Source organism: Malurus melanocephalus, unplaced genomic scaffold (assembly GCF_030028575.1).
Source record: "Malurus melanocephalus ecotype Western Australia unplaced genomic scaffold, MMel_1.1 scaffold_382, whole genome shotgun sequence".
NCBI lineage: Eukaryota > Metazoa > Chordata > Aves > Passeriformes > Maluridae > Malurus > Malurus melanocephalus.
Genome location: NW_026623614.1, coordinates 84770 through 107440, shown reverse-complemented (window position 1 = coordinate 107440; position 22671 = coordinate 84770). Strand labels below are relative to the sequence as shown.

Here is a 22671-nt window from a genome sequence, read left to right as displayed (position 1 = left end):
TGGGACCACTTGATGACMCCAGCTACTGTACCTAGTGCAAACAATCCACTTCAGAGCTTGTTCTGGCTGAGCCTGGGCAGCTGGGCTCTGGCCACAAGGGCCATTGCAAACCCCAAAGTCTCCTGCAAACCTCAGAGCTGGAGGAATGTCAGAAGCCCTTGCCCACTTGGCCAGTCATAAGTTAGCAAGACTCCTTTCTGCTGGTGGGGTAGAGGGGCTCTCTGGAGGGAGCCCCAGGACAGGCTGCCTCTTGGCCTTTCTCTTCATCTATGGCTGTACATCTGCTGCTACACAAAGGGCTCACTGCCACCCCAAAGGGCTGCACTTAGTGAGATGGGGCAATTCCTAGCTCTTTCTGCCTGTTTCCTTTGGGTGTTTGGAGGCCTGGCCAGGGTTAGATCACTGTGTCTTTGGAGAAGCTCTGTGATTTGTTTGAGTGTTTGTGTGAGGGCAGAGTAGCCCCTGAAACTTGGGACCGTGTCCATGGGGAAGACCGTGCCACTTTTCATCCCTCGAGTGGCTGGGGAGTTTCAGCTTTACRTATGGGGGAGGCTTCTGAGGGTAAAGGTGAAGCATGGTGAGGAGGTAGAACAGCTGCTGCCTTGGAGTGTGCAGTGGGGAAACCTCTTTCCAGATCGGTGCGTGCTAGCCCAGACTCTGGTGGTAAAGCCAGAGGGGGAGCAGTGGCTCTGCTTGAGGTCTTTCCCTCCCTTTCCAGCCCAACACTGGAATCCCAAGTGCTGCCTGCAGGCAGCTGCCACCACTTAGCTGCTGGATCTCTGCTGCCCGTGCTGATCCTCTCTGCACTGGGGAAGGTGAAAGGTTTCCCAGGGTGGAATTTCCTGCGAGGTAGTTGCATAGCCGCTTTCCCTATGACCTTACACCCCGATGTGCCTTAGTCATGATGGGATGCAAATGCGAGGCAAGGGGTGGGGGCTGGCGGAGCTGCTGAGAGCAGGAAGTGACCTCAGCGGTGGTTTAAATATAGAGCTCAGCGTTTGCTGCTGCTGGGCCTGGTATTTATAATCTTGGAGGAGTGTTCAGCAGCTCTCTGCATCTCTTCTACAGTCCAGGCTGCCAGAGGGCAGTGTGGGAGGCAAGGTGTTGAGGCAACCACCCTGCTTCCCCCTGTTTCCCGCATTTCTCTGTTAGCTCCCTCTCCCCAGGTGTGGTGGGGTCCATACACGTGTGTGCCCAGTTGCGCCGACATGGTGCTGCAATCCAGGCACTTTGCAGGCCTGCAGGTGTTCCAGTCTCTTCCTTTTGCACAGGTGTGTCCTTTGTATGTTGCATTTAGTGCTAGGATCGGGCACAGGAAGAGTCCAGCCCTTCCCGGACTCTTCCATGAGCCTCCTCAAAGGCAAACAAACGTGTTGCATTGCTGGTTGTACAGCAGGGTGCAGCTGTAGTGCAGAGTGCTGCGAGAGGTGGCAGGGGTGTCTTTGCCACAAGGGTTTCCTGCTGGGACCCCTGTCTGCAAAGACTGTGCTGTTCTTCAGCCTGCAAAGTGATCGGAGCTTGCTCAAAGAGAGACCTAGTGTTTTGGGCAGGTTTTCTGCAAGGTGGTGTGGGATGTCTAGCCCTCTCCTGCAGTGTGTAACAGGCATCTCTGTGCCACTGGAGTCTGAGAGAGTAGAGTAAGCATTGCTGCAGGGATGTGGTGCATGGCTCTGCTCCCCAGCACAATCCACTGCACCCTGCGAGGCCCTGGTGTAAGGGCTGAGGTGCCAAGGAAGCCTGGGGTCCGAGTGCACGTAGCGGGCTGTGTCCCTGCCTGGCTGTCGCTTCGCTGGCAGGAGGTGCAGCGAGTTGGCCCGTGCTCAGCCCCAGGCAGGCTGTGGATGCCCTGGGTGACGGTGACATCTAGTGGCTTCACCTCGGGCCCAGAGGTGGGGTCCCCGGAGAATCTGGTGCTTCTGGACAGGTGCCATGAAGCTGGACCAGCCATAGGCAACAGACCCTGCAGTGCTCAGGAGCTCTCGTGTCTCTGGCTTGGAGACATGTGGCTGGGAGGCTACCCAGTGTGATAGCCCTGCTGACAATGGCTAGTCTGTCACAGAGCCCTGCAAAGAAGCTTCTAAAAAGAAGAGTAGAAACTGTTGTGTTAAAGCTTGCAGCTGCTTGTGATGTTCTGGCTTTGCTTCGTTCCAGTCCTGCACAYTGCTGGCATTGCAGACTTCTTTTGTTATTGCCAAAGGATCCTAAAACCATTACTGAATCCTAGATGCAGCTGAAAGACTGTCCTCGTAGGCTTAGCTGTATCAGCTGTTTATCTGACATGTATGACCCTAGGCAAGTCTTGTCTCCCCTGCAACAGTTGTGGAAAAGTTGGGGTTTTAAGGTCTCAGCTGTGAGCACTGCTGCTCAGGAAAGCTGGTGTAGCCAAGGGCAGCATGAGGCAGAGCTCACTAGCTAGGCTTTTTAGCATTACTTGCCCAGTCCCAGTTAGCCCACTGCACAAACACAGTGGAAGTGGCCTGAGGAGGTGTCTTCATCCCATGTAGCAGCTGACCAGGAAGGTTTGTGTTGTASCCTTGCGTTGCAGCCTATGATGTTATCTACCCAAAGGGTTTTCTCGGGAAACTGCCCCGTCCACGTACAAGATGAGCTTGTTTTTGTGCATCCAGCCAGAGGCTGCGTGGGGTTGTCCAGCTGTCACAGCAGCCCATGTTCCTTGCCATATTTCACATACTGCAGGGTGAGATCCCGCCTCAGAGAAAACTTAAGCTCCCTGAGTTGCAGCAGTACCTTTGGAGGAGATTTCTGGCTTTATTTCCTGACCTACTAGATGCTGTTACTTGACTGCAGTCTACTAAGCTACAGCACACAGGTGGCTGCACTGCCCCGCATGTGGGGCACCTGCAGCTTCCTGCAGATCTCTGGCTGAGCCACCCTGGGCAAGTCACACTMGCCAGTGTCTGAAACAGTTCCTTGTTACCATCCCAGTAGAGCCACATGTGACTGTCGAATAATGTCTGGCACAAGCAGGGTTTCTATAGGGAACACACCAGTTSGACTGGGAAACTAGAAGGATCTGTAAATTTGGTTTTAGACCTGGAAACCCCTTGAGCACAGGACCGGAAGCCAGACTGGCTGAGGCTGCGGCAAGGAGAGGAATAGGAGAAACTGTTGAACTAGGGAGACATATAAGGGGTAGAAAAGGTCTTCTAACCCTGATCAGGCTGAAGCTGTGACAGGAGAGAGGTAGTAGGGTGCTGGGCAGATATCAAGTGGCATTACCAATCCCCCTTGTTGTCTTTGAGCCTCAGCTTCCACCCCTGCTACATGGGATGTGTGTCCCTAGGTGGAAGGAGACATGAATCTGAGGTTTTCTTCTACTAAAGACCTTTGAGACTTGTGGCCAAGCAGCCCCACAGAAATTCATCATTCCCAAGATAGTTTCAAATGGCAGGAAGCCAGCAGGGCATGCCAAAATGACTCAGAGAACTGCTAGGATTCAAAAGAGCATTAGATTCTCTCTGCAGGTCTTTTAGAACCATCCCATATACCTATCAAGGGTGCCACCTTCTCTGCCATTTGAAAGAGCACAAGAAAGATCCAAAAAATAAATAGAAGTGAAAAGGGGCTTCTCCAGTCTATCAGTGTGATGGTGTAAGAGCAACATAATTTCATGATACATCTGAAACAGATGACCCTTGTCAGCAGAGTTGCCCAGTGGAATTCCCTGTCTTGCAGTGTTTCCGAGTGCATCTGGCCAAAGCAATGCTCAAATGAGAATGCCTTTAGCAGCAGCAGCTTGGGTTAAGGCTGTTCTCACTGGTGATGAGCACTCTCAGACAAATGTTCCCATACTGGGATCAGGGAGATGATCCTGCAGTCATTGGTTGCTATGTAGTGGGATGTCTCGTAGCTGTGCTTATTGGGCCCAGGTCAGGTTCAGGCTCATCTGGCTGTTCAAACCCGTCTCTGGCTCTTGGCTGGGGCTGGCTGGCTGACAGTAATGCCATTTCACTGCTGGTTTTGAGAGGTTTGTTTCTCACTGGGACAGACTCAAAACCTACTGAATGACCTTGTGTAAAGGATTGTTTTGAAACACCATTTTTTGAAACACCATTGGAAAAGGTCAAGTTTCTGATTCTGGTCTTTACTTAAATCAGAAATAATCCAAGGGTTTCAGCCTTCAGAAATCTTGCTTCTGCAAAGTTTGTCATAGTCTTTCCCTCACTGTCTTCATTGACATGGTATGGTATTTCTCTGGAGGCATTCAACTCCTTCTGCTGTTAACCCTGGGAGGACTGGTAATCTAGGACTGGTGTTGGATCATGTGTCAGGGGTCTCCACACCAGATTTGGAGTGCATGGTGTTTCAGGAGGGAGCAGCAGGTTTCTGGGGTCTCTCCTGCTGTTCTCTGCCTAATGTCTTTCTTCAAGAAGCCCTTCAGTTTGCCTAGGACCTCACATTTCAAAAGCCAGGGTGTTCAGCATGTGTTTGTGRTGGTGTCCATAGGATGTTTTGGATTGGGCTTGTCCAGGATTGTAGCTTGTAGTGAGTGATTTGATGGTTATCAACTCAGGTTATGTGCTTAGAGGGTGTTTGCAATGGTAATCTGGCCTTGTTACTTCCTGGACAGGCTGACAGAGAAGGGTTCTGCACCTTGCATCACTGTGTCACAACCCATCTTGTATGCTGGGTGTCTTGTACATTGGGTGTCTTGTATGTTAGGTTTTGGTGAACTGTGGAACACACAGCACAGCTCAGGAGGCCTGTGTTCTGGTGTCTACTGTGTGTGCACAATTTGGTAGTCATCTGAGTTTCACAAGAGCTCTTCCCAGCATCTGCTGGGAGGGAGGTGTGGCAAAGCGCCTTCCTTTTTGAATTGTCGTGGCTCTGTTTTCCTGGCTTCCTCACTTGTGCCTCCTTCCAAGAGGGATAGCACGGCAGCAATGCCAGGCAGCTCCCAGATGTGGAAGCTGCAAGGCTGGCGGTAGGCACAGGCTCCGCTTCGCATTCTTCGCGGCAGCGTTGGGAATCCCTGTTATCATCCTTGGAGAGAGTGGGAGCATGATTCACCAGAAAGTCCTCCGGGAACACAGTTTGGTTTCAGGTTTCTTCAACTATCAGCTAGCAATTCCCGCATTGCAAATGTTCAGCCCAGTCTCTCCTGCTTACTACTTACAGAGCTCACTACTTCTCTCCCTCTGCTGCTGTTCAGACTGTACTGGAGGAGGCTTACTGAAAGCAGTTTCTGTTGTTTTGTTTCAAGGTTTCTGGTCTGCTAAGGTCCAAGCCTTAGATTTAAAGCTGTGGCTTTTCAAATATACTGGGTGCAAACACTCTCTACATTTGGATGTAGCCCTTTGTTCAGTAGATACTTACTGTGCCTTGAAAGCTTCCTCCCTTCAGGAGGTAGGCTGGGTTGTCCCCCTGTGTAATGATGGGGGAATCAAGGCACCCAGAACCCAGGCATCTTATTTAGAGTCACAAATGGAGTTGGTGGTAGCCGGGAGCAGAAGCCAGCCATCTCGTCTTCTTGCTTTAACCACTGGGAGTTAAGTTTGCTATTGTCTTTAAAACTACCAGACTGGAGTGGGTGTGTTGCTAAATTGCAGAGAAAGACAGATTTCTGTGCAGTATTCTTTTGTTCTTTTCGAGATGTTGTGAATTATTTGTCTCCTGGTATTGGTGTGTCTATTTTCTAATTAATTATCTTCTGTGGCCCAGATGAGTGGCATGACTGCTGAAATGTAGTTTGAATCTCAGGATATGTGAAAGGAGCTTACAGGGATCGAGGTACCTATTGTCATGCTGTGACCAGACAGATGACAGGCCTAGGCGGATCCCTCCTCTCCATCTGCAACAGAATCCAGCTGTTGCTACTCCTGAAAGCAGAGCAGAACCTTCAGGAAGCTGCTTCTGGCATTTGTCCCATTAGGAATTGTGAGGCAAGTGTTATCCCCCGGAGTGAACATTGGAAGAGGAGGGCTTTCTGAGGTTTAGCCAGATCTGTCTGTCAGCCCAGGATAGGTTTCCATCCTGCCTCAAGTAAGATTTTGAATTACCTTCCTGGAGCACCAGCCTAGTCTAAAATGAAGAAAGAAAGTAGGTRCCCCCCAGATGTTACATTTTGAAGGAACCTCACAGCTGATGAGGCTCATCCACGCTGCAGGCAGTGCCTGAAGGTTTTGTCACGGTGACTGCCAGGTCCTTCGGGATCGAAGTGTGTGTTCCATGCAGTCTCAGATATCTGAGAACCAGGGGGACAGGAGGTGCATCTCTGCAGGAGCGAGCTTTCAGGGCCCTGGACTTCTTCCTCCCTCCCTGAGGTATTCACCATGCTGGGCTGTACTAGGGTTGTACTGCAATGCTGCTGAGCATTCGTATTTTCAGTGAAGCACTTTGGGATCTATTTGAATCACATCATGCCCATGCAGATGTGCCACAGGCAGACCTCGATCTCCCAGCCTGCCGCTGAAATGGAAGCACTTCCTCTGTGGCTACACCCTCGGTGGGTTTAGGCACACAATGGTGTCAGTGGGTTGGTGACCCTCAGGACTGTGGTGCAGTGTGTTGCAGGGATTGCGAGTGCAGCAGAGTGGAGGTGGGGGAGGGCCTCTGGGCCACCAGCAGCCGGAGCTGCTGCAGGGCTAGTTTTCTGGAATGCTGTCTGGCAGCAGCCTCTTCCAATGGGGCTGAAGGCTCCCTGTGGCTGGCCAGCTAGCGGCTGCAGACAGCATGTGTGCTTAACATTGCAGCTTGTGCCATATGGACCTTCTCCTCCTCCCTGCTTGCCCTCTCCATGTCTCCCTCCCCTCTCGGCTCCCTTCCCCCTGCAAACGGTTTGACAGAGCAATTGGGCAGCCACTGGGACAGCAGCTCTGACATAAATCTCTCCTGGTGTGGAATGTGGGGTATAAATATCCAGAGACTGATGTGATCTTTCCAGCTGCTATTAATAGGTCTCTGGAGAACAAGAGCGAGCAAGCAAGATGGGCTGACACTTAAAGGGCTAGCAACTCCCTTATGTGCTGTGAAAATTAATCAGTGCTGTGGCTCACCATCTTCCTCCAGGCTAGAGTAGAGCCCCCACCGAGGTGCATGGGGAAGAGGTGGAGGAGGAGGGAGCAACTAACAACTCTGAGTTAGGAAGCAATGATAGAGCAAGCTGTGTACGAAGGATCCCACTAAGAATGCTTGGGCAGGCTGTGCCGTGGCACTGTTTGCATAGCGTGCCAGCAGCCCCCAGCTCAGCTCGCAGGGAGGCAGGTGTCAAGAAGACCCTTTTTGCAGGCACAGAATTGGCTCATAGTACATGACAAGCTGCAGCCTGCACCTTGTGGCAATCACAGTCTTTTGGGGATTATGGGTCTGCCAAATGTGCTTCACTCTGCTTTCTTTGCAAGGTGCAATGGTTTGCCCTGGCAGAGTGATCATTTGGCTGTTGCTGGTGGTATCTCCAGGCTCACTTTCAGCAAGCCTGGAGCAGCATGCGTAGCGCTGCTGAGCTCTTTTGGTGCTTAGACACGTGGGGTTTGGTCTGGAGCTGGTGCTTCCTGTCCCTGGGTGGCAGAAGAAATCTGTGCGCAGCATCTGGCCTGCGTAGTCCAAATGGGAGGAGCACACCATGGACCCAGTAACACCCCTCCTTGTATGCTGGGAAATTTCTGTGCCTGTGCACAGGAAAGCTTCTCAGTTGCATTGGGGGAGTGTCATGCAAAGCGTATAGCGGATGTGAGCAAACAGTAATACCGCAGCTTCCATGAATATGTGGTTTATTCTCCTTTCCTCCAGCTTTCCCAAGAAGTAAAAACAGCTGGGACAGGGTTAGGGTGTAGTTACCAGGGCTGGCTGTTGAACAAAGGGTTTATGGTGGCCTTCCAGAATACACAATGTGATGTGGAGCTGCATCCCAATCATCTCTAATGCCTCCAAGGGGAATATTCCCAGTGTGAGCATGAGACTGCCAAAGCAACTAGATCTTGCAAGGAGGGCTGCTGCAGCATTGCTTAGCTGCATGCGTGTCCCTCAGCCCAGAAACTTTTGTGTTCTGCCCTAACCTCCTCTCCTCTGTCTCAGCCTGCGGGGCTATTCAGAAAGCTGGGCTGGGTTTGGAGCAGGAGTGCGTCACCCTGCTATCCCAGCAGCCCTGTGGCACATTGCATCATCCTGGACTGGAAGCTCCCTCTAAAGTGGACATCCCCTCACTGAGAGCCTTAAAGCAGGAGCTAGAACTGTCCTTCAGGCCCCTGGGAGAGACAGAGGTTGTCTGATGAGTGCCTGCACTTCCCGTCTCTGCCCTTGACTTGCAACTCACTGCCTCTTTCTCAGTAGCCTCAGCCTTCATCCCCTGCTCTGTCCCAGTTTTCTCTTCATAGGCCTGCGTCAAGACTGTCTGCTCAGTTGTCTTCTGTGTGTTTGTCAGGGCAGAGGAAACTTACTTAGCAGCAAAATGCCCTGCAAACAGTAGGGCACCAGATTTCTCTCTAAGGTCACAAACTTGTCTAAAATCTGGGAATGCCTGCAAAATAGCGCTGAGGATCTTTCTGCTCACCAGTGGGCCAGGCTGGCATTGAGCCATTTCTCATTGTGGCCTTGGAAATGAGGGCTGTCGTGTCTATGCCTGTTCCTTGAAGTGCTGGTAAGTCTGCCATGCCTGGATGAGGGTTTACAGCTTGTTAGCATGTGACTAACTGCAAAGCAGGATTTTTGCTCAAAGGGGCCAGGGCTAGTTCCCAGTGTGAGCATCTCTGGGTTGTGACTTGCCATGGTCTTTGTCTGGCAGTGTGACCAAGTTGCAGCCCCAGTGCACTGGCCCTGGGCTGTGCCACCAGCATCTGCACCCATGCGAGGGGCGCTAGGCTAACTTTTTGCTCTTTTCTCTTGCAGGTTTCTGATTGAAGGACCTGGGAGCTCCCTCCACTGGCACTGTGTGAAGCTTTAGCCAAGCCAATGCACCCTGACAACAAACTGCCCAGCCATGGCAAGGCAGGCAGCAGCAGTGCCCTGGCCCAGCACCACAATGTGAGCCAAGCAACCACCTGTAACTTGGGCTCAAAGGGTGTGGGGGCAGGCAGCCATGGCAGCAAGGCCACCCAGATTTCCCCTGGCAACTCTGGACTGAAAAACAGCCAGAGCACTGTCCCAAACTTCAGCTCCTTGAAGGGCAAGGTGAAGCGGGAACGAAGTATCTCGGTGGACTCCGGAGAACAGCGAGAAGCCAACACCCCATCACAGGACACAGAATCAAAAGGTAATGCTCTCCTAGATCTTGTCTCAGCATGTTCTCTCTCAGTTGCTACAGACATCCTGGCAGGACTTGGGATGGGAGCTTCTTGGGTTTCTGTGCTATGTCTTCTGTCCAGGCTTGTCCTGGCTTCTCTGTGACTTTGCATCACTGCTTATCACATCTGCCGTTTTTGGACCAGAGTGGCTGAGTTTTCATTTGCTTTGCATTTCATTCCCTAAAGCATTTGTAACACCAGAATCTGGGACTGGTTTTTCACAGGCTACTGAGACCAGCTAAGCAATAGCATGGTTCACTGAAACTGTGCCAAATACCCTTGCATGTGCTATGTGCAAACTTTCAGCTTGAGACTGAGTTGTTTTCTATCTCCTTGCTGTTGGTAGAGAGCTTCTTTGTGGTGTTCTTGCAGCTGCCCAACGACTCAGACATGGTTAGCAATGAGGTGCTGCAGGGGTCAGTGTCTGAACAGTGTGGTTTCATCAGCAGTGGATAACTCTTGTGTTACAGCATGTGGCTTCTGGAAAAGGGCTGACTCAGTGCTTCTAAACTCTTTTCCTTCCCTGTCCTCAGCAGCCTTCCCTGTAACCTCTTGCATTCCATCAAACTCCATGCTCAGTGGCTGTGTGGGATACTTGGGCATCTCATGGTCGGTTGTAGGAGGAGAAATTCCAGTGGTCCTTGGTTCCAACCAAGACTCACACACAGTCCCCAGACACAGAGCTGCTGTTCTGGCTTGTGCTCCTAAGGATTTATTTTCACAGTCAAAGCCATGTTTCCTGACTGGCTTAGGCCAGAGCTGTGCCTTGGAAGAACAGGTAAAATGTACCTGAATGGACTTCCTGCCCCCAAGGAAGGTTTTCTCCCCATAGCGTTGCAGGGGTAACCGTACACCACTGATCATAAACATTTGCAGGTTTATCCCGGAACTGTCTTGTAATCACACTTCCACAAGAAAATGATTGAAATGGCTTGATCAGAAGTGCCTGAATCTCCTATGTTCCTAATACACTGACAGATCATGTGAATACGGTCTAGAAACCACTAGATGATGTAAAAAAAGTAAAGCCAGACGATGTTTCATTATATAAAACACATTCATCCTGTGTCTGATTACTCTCCCTGAGTCCCTAAGTGCCTTTAGGCAAGCCACTCCTCACTGAGCTGCATCAGTCCCATCTGAGAGAGGGGACACGTGGAGGGAGGATACAAGTTTATAGAGGGCATGAATGCCCCGGCTTGATTAATGTCAGTGGAGGGCAGGAGTCTGTCTCTTGTTCCTACAAAGGATGTGAACGTGCCCTCCCATTCTATATTCAAGTTTTAATTGCTGAATCATGGACCCTTTCAATTTACAGGTAGTGCCCAAAGCTCTCTGGTGGTTCGGAACTGCAGGTAGACATACCTTATGTTTGTAGACACCTTTCAGGCAGTAAGAAATACATCTCATTCTGAAATTCTGCTCTCAGAGGGGACTCTCACTACGTCTGGCTGCCAAGACAAGGAGTCCAGACCAAGCAGATGCTTCAGTTTCTTAACCAGTGCTGGGCAGATGTTAGCATAAGGCTTATTGCCTAGTGCATCCTGGTTGGGTTGGCACTGCCAGCATGCACACCCAGCTGGGCACGACCTGAGCCTTTCAGCCCCATACAGATCTACTCAGCACCTCTGATGGCTCTGTCTCTTTGCAGGTGAGGTGGCTCCCCGTAGTAAGCGACGGTGTGTGCTGGAAAGAAAGCAGCCATACAGCGGCGATGAATGGTGCTCTGGGCCGGACAGCGAGGAAGACGACAAACCCATCAGCAGTGCACACAGTGAGTGACTGTCTCCTTATGAGCTCTGAAACTTGACTAAGACCAGGTCCTTGCTGCAGCTGAGTAGGGCTGATGAAACTGGCACCTCTAACTTTGCCTGTGTGTGCTCACTTAGCCAAGTGTGTGGGGGGCCAATTGCAGTTGGTGGTCATTGTGCTGTGAGAATGTTTGCCATGCAGTGAGGTCTGGGACCTATTTTGTGCAGATGCTACTGAGATGCTGGAGGAAAAGGTATTGAGGTGGAATGTCCCTATTGTATATTGCTCTGGCCACACTGCCATGGTGATAATGGCTGCCGGAGTGTGATGTGCATTTGCACTTGTTGCAGCAAGAGCTGCAAGTCCATGCCAGGCCGCTCACCCTTCTCTCTGCAGCRGTGTTGTCAAGACAGCTGAGTCTAAAGGGGCTGTTGGGGTCTTGACTGTGGTTGAGGCAGAGCTCAGCTGCCCCAAGTGTGCACTTTTTGGGGCAATGAACTGTAGGTCCCTTCTGTTTTACAAAAGCATCTTTGACATTTTGTATCTACTATTCACTTTGCTTTCAAACTGTAACAGGGAGAATATCTGAGAGATGGGGCAAGGTCCTGTGGGGCCCAAGGAGATGCCTGTGGCTGATGGAGAGCGTGAACATGTAGAAAAGCGAGGAGAGGGTGGCCTTTGTGCCTGCCAGTGCATTGTCTCCATTGTCTCCAGAACATCCACTTGCGCTTCTCAGCACAGTCCACAACCTGTGCGGTAAAGGATAGTGCCGCTTGTGACAGCCTGCCTGGCAGGAGTGGGTCACGGTGGGGTTGCCCCAGGGGCAGGGGCTGGCAACGAGACAGCCCCCATGTTCTCAGCGATGTCCCCTGCCTGGGGGGTGGCAGGGTCGGACTGCAGCAGCTGCTGCAGTGGGGAGAGGCAGCTGCAGGGGAGCAGGGAGTCAGCTGAGTTAAGGGGCGAGGTTAAAGGAAGGCAGGGCATGCCTCTGGTAATTGCAGTGCTTATTAATATTAATTATGGATCTTACTTAATAACGGCTGACGACTGCCAGTCACCTGTGCTGTGCACTGCAGCCCGGGCCGGGCTGGCCGGCGCTGCCACCTGCTGGACCGCCCGGCAGCTCGTCTTCTCTGCCCCCGCAGGCTGTAATGTAGCAGATCCTGCGATGTCCACGGCCCCACAGCTTGGCTCAGGGTCCAACCCGCTGCCGAACCTGAGCGAGGGCAGTGCTTCTGGAGTATCCCATGGTGCTGCCCCTGGCTTGCGGTCAGAGGCTGCAGGAGGTGGAGGCGGCGGAACCGGGAAGCAGCCTTCACAGTTCGTTTATGTCTTTACAACGCACCTTGCTAACACGTAAGCAGTAAACCCCATACCTCCCCCACTGGTATCGGCTGGCCTGGTCACACCTGGCCTGCCTTGTCATACCTGCCTGCTGCATGCTGCACTTGAGCACAAGAGAGCTGGTGAAACCTGTGTCTTACTGGTTGCCCAGAGTGGGAACCCCCTTGGGTTCTTGAGGTATGCTGGCAGCCACTGCAGGTGGGCAAACTTGGACTTAAATGCCCATTTCCTCCCAGTGAGGCCTGGCTCTGCATTCTGTATCATCCACTTCAGAGGACAGCTAGTCAGAATCCAACAAAATGATTCACCCAAAGCGGTGTGGGCTGCTGGTCTGATTTGAAAGTTTCTTAGGGGTGGGGGTTCACAGGGAATGTAACAYGTGGTATTTTCCACACAATTCGTCTTATGTCTTGCGTTGTCTCAAGCATAGTCTTAGCAGTTCAGTCTGCTTAGCTTGGTCTGTTTAGTTTTAGAGCTCTGCTGTGCCACAGGTTCAGTGTGGAGATCCCAGAGCATTTTGGTGACAACCACCTTAGGGTAGCAGACACAAAGCAAAGCCTGTCACAGGACATGGGAAGAGGAAAATTGAAGGGCAAGTGATCATCAGTTGGAAATCCTCACTGGGGGCTGTGTAGGACAGATGGGAAGACTCTGAGAACACTTCCCTGTTCTTGGTTGCCTCCAGGCAACCTCGGTTGCCTTCTTCCCGTGGGACTGAAGAATGGAGGTTGCAACTGGGGCCTTGGATGGGTAGGATGGGGCACCGTGCCTCAGTTCTCAAGTGATTTGTGTTCTCTCCCCAGAGCTGCAGAAGCTGTCCTGCAGGGCCGAGCTGACTCCATTCTGGCCTACCATCAACAGAATGTCCCRCGGGCAAAGCTAGACCAGGTATAGCATCGGCGAACCAATTGCTCCTGTTGGCACATGCTGCTGACTGTTACCTTTCCATTCTGATGTGGCCATTCTCCCCCAGCCCCTGGCTCAACTGTGAAAGAAAGGGTTGCCAAAATGTCCTTTCAGTGGGGTGACATGCTGCTTTGCTGCAAAATCTCTTTGCAACAAGTCCTTGCTGTTGTCAGCTGTGAAGAGTTTGGGATGGGGCATAGCATGTTACCCCACAGCCACGAGTGCACAGTACCTGCTTGTGCATTCCTAGATCATGTAGTAGGGCCCACATCTTTCCTGCAAGGTGTGAAGGTGAGCATTTTGGGATGAACAATGAACATGAGGCATCATTTTGGGACGGAGAAATCTCCTGCAGGGTGCAGGGAAGAATGCCTTCCTAGGACCTTCCCCTGCTCAAGTTTCTTCCCTTTTTCTCTGCCAGGCACCACCTGCTCCTAAAGTGCTGGGCATTGCTGAGCCACTTCCAATTAACCTTCCTGCTGCCAACACTCCACAGTCCCAGCCACTGGCCCCTCAAGCAAGCCAACCACAGCCGCAGCCTCCCCCATCACAGCCTCCAGGCCCACCACCTCAGGCCATCAGTCAAACACCTTTGCCTGCGCCCAGCAGCTTGCCTCAGGAAGGGACAAGTGAAGATGTCCGGAGAGACCTGACTCCCAACTCTTTGGGGAACAATAGCAGCAACAACCAGCCTGGAAGTAACAATCCAAATACGCCCACAGTGCCTGCCAGCACAATGCAGCCTGGGCAAGTAGACTCCTCTGCCACACCTAGCTCCAGCCTCCTTGGAGAGGGCCCGGGCCCAGGGATGCCAGGGAATGGGCAGGGAGGCCTGGGCCCCAGGAGCACCATGAACTCAGAAGGCCTCTCAAAGGAGCAGCTGGAGCACCGAGAGCGCTCTCTGCAAACCCTGAGGGACATTGAGCGCCTGCTGCTGCGCAGCGGGGAGGCCGAGCCCTTCCTGAAGTCCAGCCAAAATGCCGGTGAGGGGGGGACTGCCCCTCAGCCACAGGCTGCCCCTGCCCAGCCCCCYGCACCCCCTGCCAGCATGAAGAAGTATGAAGAGCCTCTGCAGTCCATGATCTCCCAGACCCAGAGCCTTGGTGGGCCTGGCCTGGAACATGAGGTGCCCCACCATCCTGGCRCTGACATGGGACAGCAGATGAACATGATGATGCAGCGGCTGAACCAGGACAGCCTGACACCAGAGCAAGTGGCCTGGAGGAAGTTGCAGGAAGAGTACTACGAGGAAAAGCGACGGAAAGAGGAGCAGATCAGCATCCACGGCCGGCCCATGCAGGAAATCATGATCCCACAGTCGATGGGGAGCATGATGATGCGTGGGCCTCCACCACCCTACCACAGCAAGCCTGGAGAGCAGTGGCCACCAGGGATGGGCAGCCAGCTGCGGGGACCCATAGATGTGCAGGACCCCATGCAGCTGCGTGGAGGGCCACCTTTCCCTGGGCCACGGTTCCCTGGAAATCAAATGCAGAGAGTCTCTGGCTTTGGAGGGGTGCAGAACATGCCCTTGGATGCTCTTGGGCCCATGAATGCCATGCAGAGGCCAGTCAGGCCTAGCATGGGATGGAGCGACGATATGTCACCTATGGGAGGCCCTGGGAACTTTCCACAAGGCGCCTTGCCCTACCCACCAGGGCAGGGGGACCCAGAACGGTTTATGAACCCCCGTGCCAGAGAGGAGATCCTGCGGCATCAGCTCATGGAGAAACGCCCAGTGGCAATGCAGAGGGCCATGGGAATATCCAGCAACTCCATGAGCCAGGGCATGGAAATGGAGAGGATGATGCAGGCTCACAGGCAGATGGATCCATCCATGTTTGCTGGGCAGATAACGGGTGAGAGCCTGAGCAGTGCCCCCATGGGAATGGATTTTGCAGGCACTCGGGGGATGCTGAGCCCCCCTATGAGTCAGTCAGGCCTTCGGGACATGGACACACCCATGGGTCCTGGCAACCTCAACATGAACATGAATGTCAATATGAACATGAACATGAACCTCAATGTCCAGATGACCCCACAGCAGCAGATGATGATGTCGCAGAAGATGAGGGGCCCTGAAATGATGGCCCCCCAGGGCATGAACCCTGAGGAGCTGGCCAGGGCGAGGGCTCAGAATGGCAATGGCAGTACAATGCTAGCGGGACCCCAGAAAATGATGATTCCCTCCCAGTTCCCCAACCAAGGACAGCAGGGCTTCTCAACTGGGCAAGGGTCTTACCCCAGCCTACCCCAGGACATGGGCAGTGGCTCAGACATGTTCAGCCCTGAGCAAGGCACTATGCCCGTTGGGAGCATCAGTGGCACCACCAGACTCAGCCACATCCCTCTGCCTCCGGCCTCCAATCCCACTCCCACACCAGGGGGAAACCTGGCCAACATGCACCCAGCACCTTCCCGGGGACTGGGCCGCCGGCCCTCTGACCTCACCATCAACATTAACCAGATGAATTCCCCCAGTATGGGTCACCTCAAGTCTCCCACCCTTAGCCAGGTGCATTCACCAATGGTCACCTCCCCATCTGCCAACCTCAAGTCCCCACAGACACCCTCACAGATGGTCAGCATGCCACCTTCAAACCAGTCTGGACCCCTCAAGTCCCCCCAAGTGATGAGTTCCTCTCTCAACGTCCGGTCTCCAACTGGCTCACCAAATCGTCTGAAGTCCCCTTCCATGGCTGTTTCTTCTCCTAGTTGGGCGCCATCTCCCAAAGCCACAATGCCCAGCCCAGGAGTCAACCAGAGCAAGCAGACTCTCAATATGAACTCATCTACTTCCATGGGAGCACTGGATCAGGGTATGCTGGATGTCTTGAGTGCAAGTGCATGTCTGTGCTTAGTTTTGCTGAGTGTGTGGACAGTGTTTCTCTCCAGCCCACAAGCTCTCTTATAAGCACATGTTCCTGAGCCTGGCTGTGCATCTCACAGGGCAAGTACTTTTTCCCAGGAGTCCAAACAGGGCCTTTTCAGGTAGATCTGTGACACATGCAGCAAACACTGTGTCTGTGCTGGGCAGTCAGGGACAGGTTTAAGTGGAAGTCTGTCACTGCTCTGGAGCAGGGTCTCTGCATGAGCCTTCTCAGAGTCCAGAGAGTACTGGGCTGTGCCAGCTCTGTGTTTTGTAGCCTTCTCTGTTCACAGCTGTCAGAAGGAGGGGACAGGGTTGCTCTCTGATGGGAGCAAGCCACAGTATGTGGACAATGCTGAGTCAATCTCTGTCTTGCTTGCAGGTTCTCTCCCTTCTGGGCCTCGGAGCAGCTCTTCTGCACCAGCCAGTAACACCTCTAGCACCATGAATCCAAACATGCCTTTTACTTCTTCTCCAGATCCATCCCCTTCTCAGAACCCACTGTCACTGATGATGTCCCAGATGTCCAAGTATGCCATGCCCAGCTCCACACCGCTTTACCACAATGCCATCAAAACCATTGCCACCTCTGATGATGAGCTGCTGCCAGACAGGCCTATGCTCCCACCTGGAAGTATGTCAGGTACCTACTTCTGGAGGTGGGCTTGCGAGGGGTCAGACTGTCTTGTGGCTGCCAGTGGATCTGAGGCAGCAGGTGGAGGAGGCATTAGAAACTCTGATCTCCCCCTGACTGCCATGTCACATAGCTTAAATTTCCCTTTGTAACAGTCTGTGCTCTTCCCTCCACTGTGTCCAGGCTGCCCATGAGCTTTTGGCTTGGGTGGGAAGGACATGAGCTGTCTGGCTTGAGGAGTCCCTCTTCCACAAGACCTGGAAGTTTTTTCCACCTTTACCCTATGCAGATGTATTGGGCCCGAGTTTTTGTGGATCCTGGAGTTTTCTCAGGTCCAAGTGTTTCAGGCAGAAGGCTGCTGCTTAGAGCCCTTGTGTTCCTGCGCATTGGGACAGGGACACTCTGAATGGGGCCTGGGAGTCTGGTGCTTTGAGTGAAGCCCATGGGCCTGCACAGGCAAGGCTGTGTTGTAGCACAGTTGTGATATCAGTAGGCCAGATATGCTCCACTAGCTAGTGGCACGGGTGAGGACATCTAGGCAAATGAGTGTTTTTTGTCACATGGTGACCAGCCCAAAGGGAAATTCCAACATGCTCTACCACTTGATTTAGGGGTTTAAAGCTGTCTGATAAATATTTTTGGCAATTTTGAAAATGAAAAATCAACTTTTTGAGACTTCCACTGCTGCACAGTCACTTAGGTTGACCACAGGCATGCAAATGCATTGGCTGCCTCTGCAGGCACTGGTGGCTGCTCTGCTTTTCTGATGGGCACAGGCCTCCTGCCCAGATAGCACCTTTGTCGGGCTGCCAACTCTTCTGCTTTTTTCCTCCTCACCACCTGAGGTTGTGTGGTCACTGGAGCTTGCTGGGTGGCAAACCCTGTGGCAGGCAACTGAGAGTCCTGCTGAGACCATGGTGTAGGGCACACACTGAGCCAGCCAGGAGTCTAAAATCAGGGGCCTATATGGAATTACAAATCCAGCATGGGACTGGATGAAGCTAGAAGAGCCCTCGTGGGCTGGGGAACTGGAGTCTGTGGCACTTTTTCCTGATGTTGGTGCTTTGCAAGCCCATCTTGGAGCTGCTTGCTGAGCATCATGCTCCATGCTCAGGGCATTCTGAGCAGGACTGCTTGGCAGGCTTTCAGGATGTGGATTTTGCAACCCTGAAAGGTGTGTAGGAAGGGTTAACTCTTCTCTCTTTTTCCTGTCCTTAGGCGTGACGGGGAATCAGCCAAATCAACTGCACTTGAACTCTGTGGGGCCTGGATCCTCTCAGAGCCCAATGGGAATGAACCTGCCTGGTCAGCAGCCCCTTTCACACGAACCACCCCCCACCTCCATGATTTCCTCCCCAAACACGCTGGGCTCCAACATTCCTATGCATCCAAGTGGGCCAGTGGCAGGCGTGCCCCCCCAGAACCCCATGATGCTGCCCCCGGGTCCCCAGGACTCATTGAACCAGCAGTGTGGCCCTGTGCCCAACAGTTCACAGATGATTCCTTCGAACCAACTTGTGTTCCCCCGCATGCAGCAACCCCACAATGCCATGCCATCTCCTGCCGGAGGCATGCCCATGGCCCCTGGTGCAGGAGGAGGGCCTGGGATGCAGCAGCATTACCCGCCAGGGATGCCCTTGCCACCTGAGGACCTTCCTTCTCAGCAGCCTGGCCAGATGCCCCCTCAGCAGCACATGATGGGCAAGAGCATCCCTCCTCGGATTGGTGACCCCTACCCTCCCGTGCTTCCTGGGGTGGCGTCAGTGCTGAACGACCCTGAGCTCAGCGAGGTCATCCGCCCCACGCCCACAGGGATCCCGGAGTTTGACCTGTCCAGGATCATCCCATCAGAGAAGCCAAGCAGCACCCTGCAGTATTTTCCCAAGAGCGACAGCCAGGCACCCAAATCTCAGCCTTCCAACCTCCACCTCATGAACCTGCAGAACATGATGGCTGAGCAGCCCTCTGTGCGTCCAGGTATGAATGCTCCCAGCCTCTCCGGGCAGCAGGGTGTGCAGAGGGGACTCAGCGTGCCCATGTGCCATCCTGGACAAGTGCCCATGCTGGGCAGGACAGGCATACCACCCCAGCAAGGCATGATGGGCAACAGCATGCACCAGGGCATGATGTCTCCGCAGCAGAGCCTGATGGCCCAGCAGAATTTCATGCTGATGCAGGCCAAGCAGAGAAGCATGTCTGTGTCGGGGGAGATGTATGCCCAGACAGGGCATATGATGTCACCTCAGGGCTCTCTCATGGGGCCCCCGCCTCAGCAGAACCTCATGGTCACGCACCAGWTGAGGCAGAGGAGTGTTTCCCTGGACAGCCAGATGAGTTACATCCCTGGGCCTGGGAACATGGCGAACTTGCCTTTCTAACCCTGGCTGGCGCTCAGGGCTAGGGAGGTTATGGGCCTGCCCCTACAAACATTTTTAAACCTTTCTGTGGGCGAGGGTTGGGGGCCAGTGCCGGTGGAGGGACACCACGTGGGATGCTTTTCATATCGGATTCACCTCTACACAGCAAACCAGATGTGCAGTAAACTTGATGTGAATTGGGTTTCTTTTTCCTTTCTTTTTTGGGGAAGGGGAGGGTGGAGAGGCTGGGAGTGTTACTTTGAACCCTGCGGACAAAGGGACATCCAGACCTTGTGGCAGTTTGTAAAGTTTTCACTTATGGTTTTCCTCTGTCAAGTGTTTTTCTTGCCCTATTTTCCCCCTCTCTTTCTCCGTTCTTTTTTTTTTTTTTTTTCCTTTCCTTTTTAAACAACCAAAATGTGCAAGAGGGTTTTTGGAACTAGCTGTAAATAGGTCGCTGGGAGAGGCAAAAATTGTGCTGGTTTTTAATTGTTCTGTATTTCTGTGTTTTAATAGAAGCCTCAAAATATGTTTTAAAAAACAGAAACAAACAAAATCATGCTGAAGGCAACAAGGTGTACAAGGATTGACGACTCTCCTTGGGGGAGGCAGGAGGACCCCCAGGGTGCACAGAGGGTTGAGAGATGCCACTGTAGAGTGACTCTGTGTCACACCTGTGTTGTTCACGAATCTGAACGGTTTGCATGTGCAGGAGACGGGGCAGTGCAGTGTCACACCGATCTCAGGTACTGTGGATACATGGATACTATGCTGAGTACACAAACACAACCACTGACCAAGGGCCATCAAGAAGGCAGAGCTGTAGCCCCAGTGAAATGCTGCTGGAGCGGTGCTCATCTGGCAGCTTCACAGGATGCAGATGTTATTCGTCTCTGGAGGAGCTGCTCTGTCTGTGATGGGAAGGATGCTGGCTCTTCAGCTGGAGCAGCATCAAGAATCTGGGCTTCGCAGATGATAACATGCTGAACCTGAAGGTCTTGAGCCCTGTCACCTTTACTCCCTTCTCTTCCCTCCTGCTGTGTCCTCTGTTGGCATGATGTTGTGGTGTGTAGGGACAGATGGGCTTTGAGGTGAGTGAGGTGGTGCATTCCAGTGCTTCCAGGAGAGGCTAGCTGGAAACCCTGATCTTCTGCAGCCTTCCTACACCAGTTTATTACCCATCCATTACCTTTGCCACTGTGTCAGGCTCCCCCACCATTGAATGCTCTCCCAGGTCTTCTGTGTCCTTCATCTCCAGAGTTTTGCAGGCAGTCTCCACTCCATCATACCCTGAGCTACTGGCAGCAGCCCTGTCCTTTGGCTCAGGAGCGGTCCAGCTGTTGAAGAGGACCTGACGCTGGGTGCAATACTCCACCACAGCATTCAGTGTCAGCAGCATGGCCATCCTGTGCTTCAGACAGAAGAAGCTGAAGTTGAATTGCCATCTCTCATTCCTAGACTGGCAGAAGTGTGCCATTTGGACAACTCTGGCTTTTCTGGATGTATTCCACCCTCCCCATCCTATAATCCATATGCTTCCTGCATGCAGCCTTGATGGTCTTTCCCATGTTTTTTTCACAGTGGGGAATGTGGGGTGATGCACATGCGTTTCTGCACCTGTCACGGTATCTCTGGACCTGTGTGGGCACTACATTCCAGCATCCAGTGATGAACCTGAGGCACACAGTTGCTGGAGGAACACCACTTGCAGGATTATCTCTGCAGAGCCAGGCTTAATACACAGCCTCTCTTATAACAGAGCTCACCTTTCCCAGCTTGCTATTGCAGGGAGGAGAGAGCTTTGGAAAGGGAGATTACCAAGTAGTGAGTGAACAGCAACCATTTTTATCATAATGCAGTTTGTTTGGAAAGAGTGGTGAGTGCTGAAATGTCAGCCCAGCAGCTGTCTTGATCCAATCTATGAGAAGATGGATCAAAAAGTCCAGTAGGAATACATCGAAGTTTTGGGGCATTTTGTAGTTAACAATACTGATTGAGAAGCATGGGTTTGGATCTGAAGAAGCATCTTGCTACAGTCTCCTGCTTTGTGGGTGTTTGTTGTATATAATGTGAGTGAGTAACATTTTTTGAAGTGGTGAAACAGGAACAATCATGAGAAGTGCCCGTTCCTGCCTTGGCAGCTGGACCAGAAGAATAATCTTCAGCCCAAGCCTTGGACCTGACGTGTTAGATGGTTGGATTCTCGATCCTTCAGTGTGTGTTTCATGCAGGAAGATATGGCTCAAATGGATGTAGCTCTTTCTAAGCTTGACTTGCCTGAAAGGCTGTAGCTTCTCTTGGCTGCACTTCAGAGTGTTGGCTGCTGGTAGTTTCTTGTAAAGATCCAAATACCAATTACCATCCTCAGCCTTGCTCATCACCCACCAGCAAGTCTTGGCTAATTTAAAGCCATAACATTTTCTATATGGAAGTTTTTTTGTTTTTCTGTAGATAGCTGTTSTTTTAGCCTGGTTGATACCTCCATGTGTTTGTACTTTCCCTGTTGTCCCTTTTTCCCAGAAGCTGCCTGGGTCTTGCAGTCCTCACTCTGTCAGCAGTGAATTGTCCCTGCATCAGCAGGAGCCTGCAGGCTGTGGCACATGCCATGCAGTGCTCAGGAGACGGGTGCTGACCGCTCACAGGGACGTGGCAGTGCGATGCTATTTCTGCCTGGCAACAGGTGGAAGACCTATCCTTCAGTGACAAATAAGAAGCTAGGCCTTTTGACTCAGCAGCCCTGGATACAAAAGGGAAATCTTGATGCTAGGTCAGAGCTGAGGACTCCAGAGCAGCAGTCGGTGCTCTTGTGCAAAATCCCACTGTCTTGGAGCCAGCCCTACCCCTACTACTGTGATGGCTGAACAATGGGGAGAAGAAATGCTGCCTAACACCCCTCTGCCCTGGGCACTGCTCCCAGTCGTGTCTGTGAACAGCAGTGTGGCAGGAGTTCCTCTGGAGGCTCAGTGACAGCCAGTCTTTGTAAGACCCGGGCAAGATTTGCCATCAGCTGGTTGCCCGCTGCCATGACCTGTGTCTAGTCTTGTGTCTTGTAGTTTATTGCTCAGCTCCTCACCTTGAGTTCTGTGTACTGACTCCACCTAATCACAGTAGAAGGTTTGCCCATCTTTTAGCCATAACTTTGCCATGTTTTTCCAGCTCCAAAAAAGCAAATGCTGGGAAACTGCATCTTTCAGTATGTCAAATAATCACACACCTGGAATTAGCTTTCACAATGAGGTAAAGGTGACTGACCTGTTCTCTGTTATCCCATGGAGAAACTTCCCCAGTCATTTTGTACCATTATATAAATATATATATAAATATAAATATATAAATACAATATGTGAAGACATCTTACTGGGTTTTATTTGAAACAATTTTTAGGCTTGTTTTTGGGTATATGTGCTGCCTGTAATGTATTGACCTGTTTTATAGGTGCCTTTTTATTAAAAAGACAAATTTCAAGACCTGACCCTGTGCTTGTCTTTTCCCACGTGATTTTCCATGGGACTGCAGCAGAGATAGAGAGTGCAAGAGGTGCTGGAAGGGTTGTGTGGGCATCAGGGGAGC

At 52.2% G+C, this 22671-nt stretch overlaps 1 protein-coding gene across 4 annotated transcripts in view; it reads left to right on the top strand.

Moving 5' to 3' along the window:
• The window catches only part of BCL9L (BCL9 like), a 45394-nt gene extending 22808 nt beyond the window's left edge, over positions 1-22586 (top strand). The window contains exons 2-8 of one of the 4 annotated variants that reach the window (XM_057379037.1): positions 8845-9208; positions 10891-11013; positions 12137-12347; positions 13139-13223; positions 13663-16060; positions 16589-16753; positions 17963-22586. In XM_057379037.1, the coding sequence (XP_057235020.1) occupies positions 8908-9208; positions 10891-11013; positions 12137-12347; positions 13139-13223; positions 13663-16060; positions 16589-16753; positions 17963-19122 (4443 nt within the window). In that variant the 5' untranslated portion in view covers positions 8845-8907 and the 3' untranslated portion in view covers positions 19123-22586. Of the gene's footprint in view, positions 1-8844; positions 9209-10890; positions 11014-12136; positions 12348-13138; positions 13224-13662; positions 16061-16492; positions 16754-17962 lie in introns of all 4 variants that reach the window. The other 3 variants (XM_057379036.1, XM_057379035.1, XM_057379038.1) reach the window with 3 other exon arrangements.
• The last annotated feature ends 85 nt before the right edge of the window (positions 22587-22671 follow it).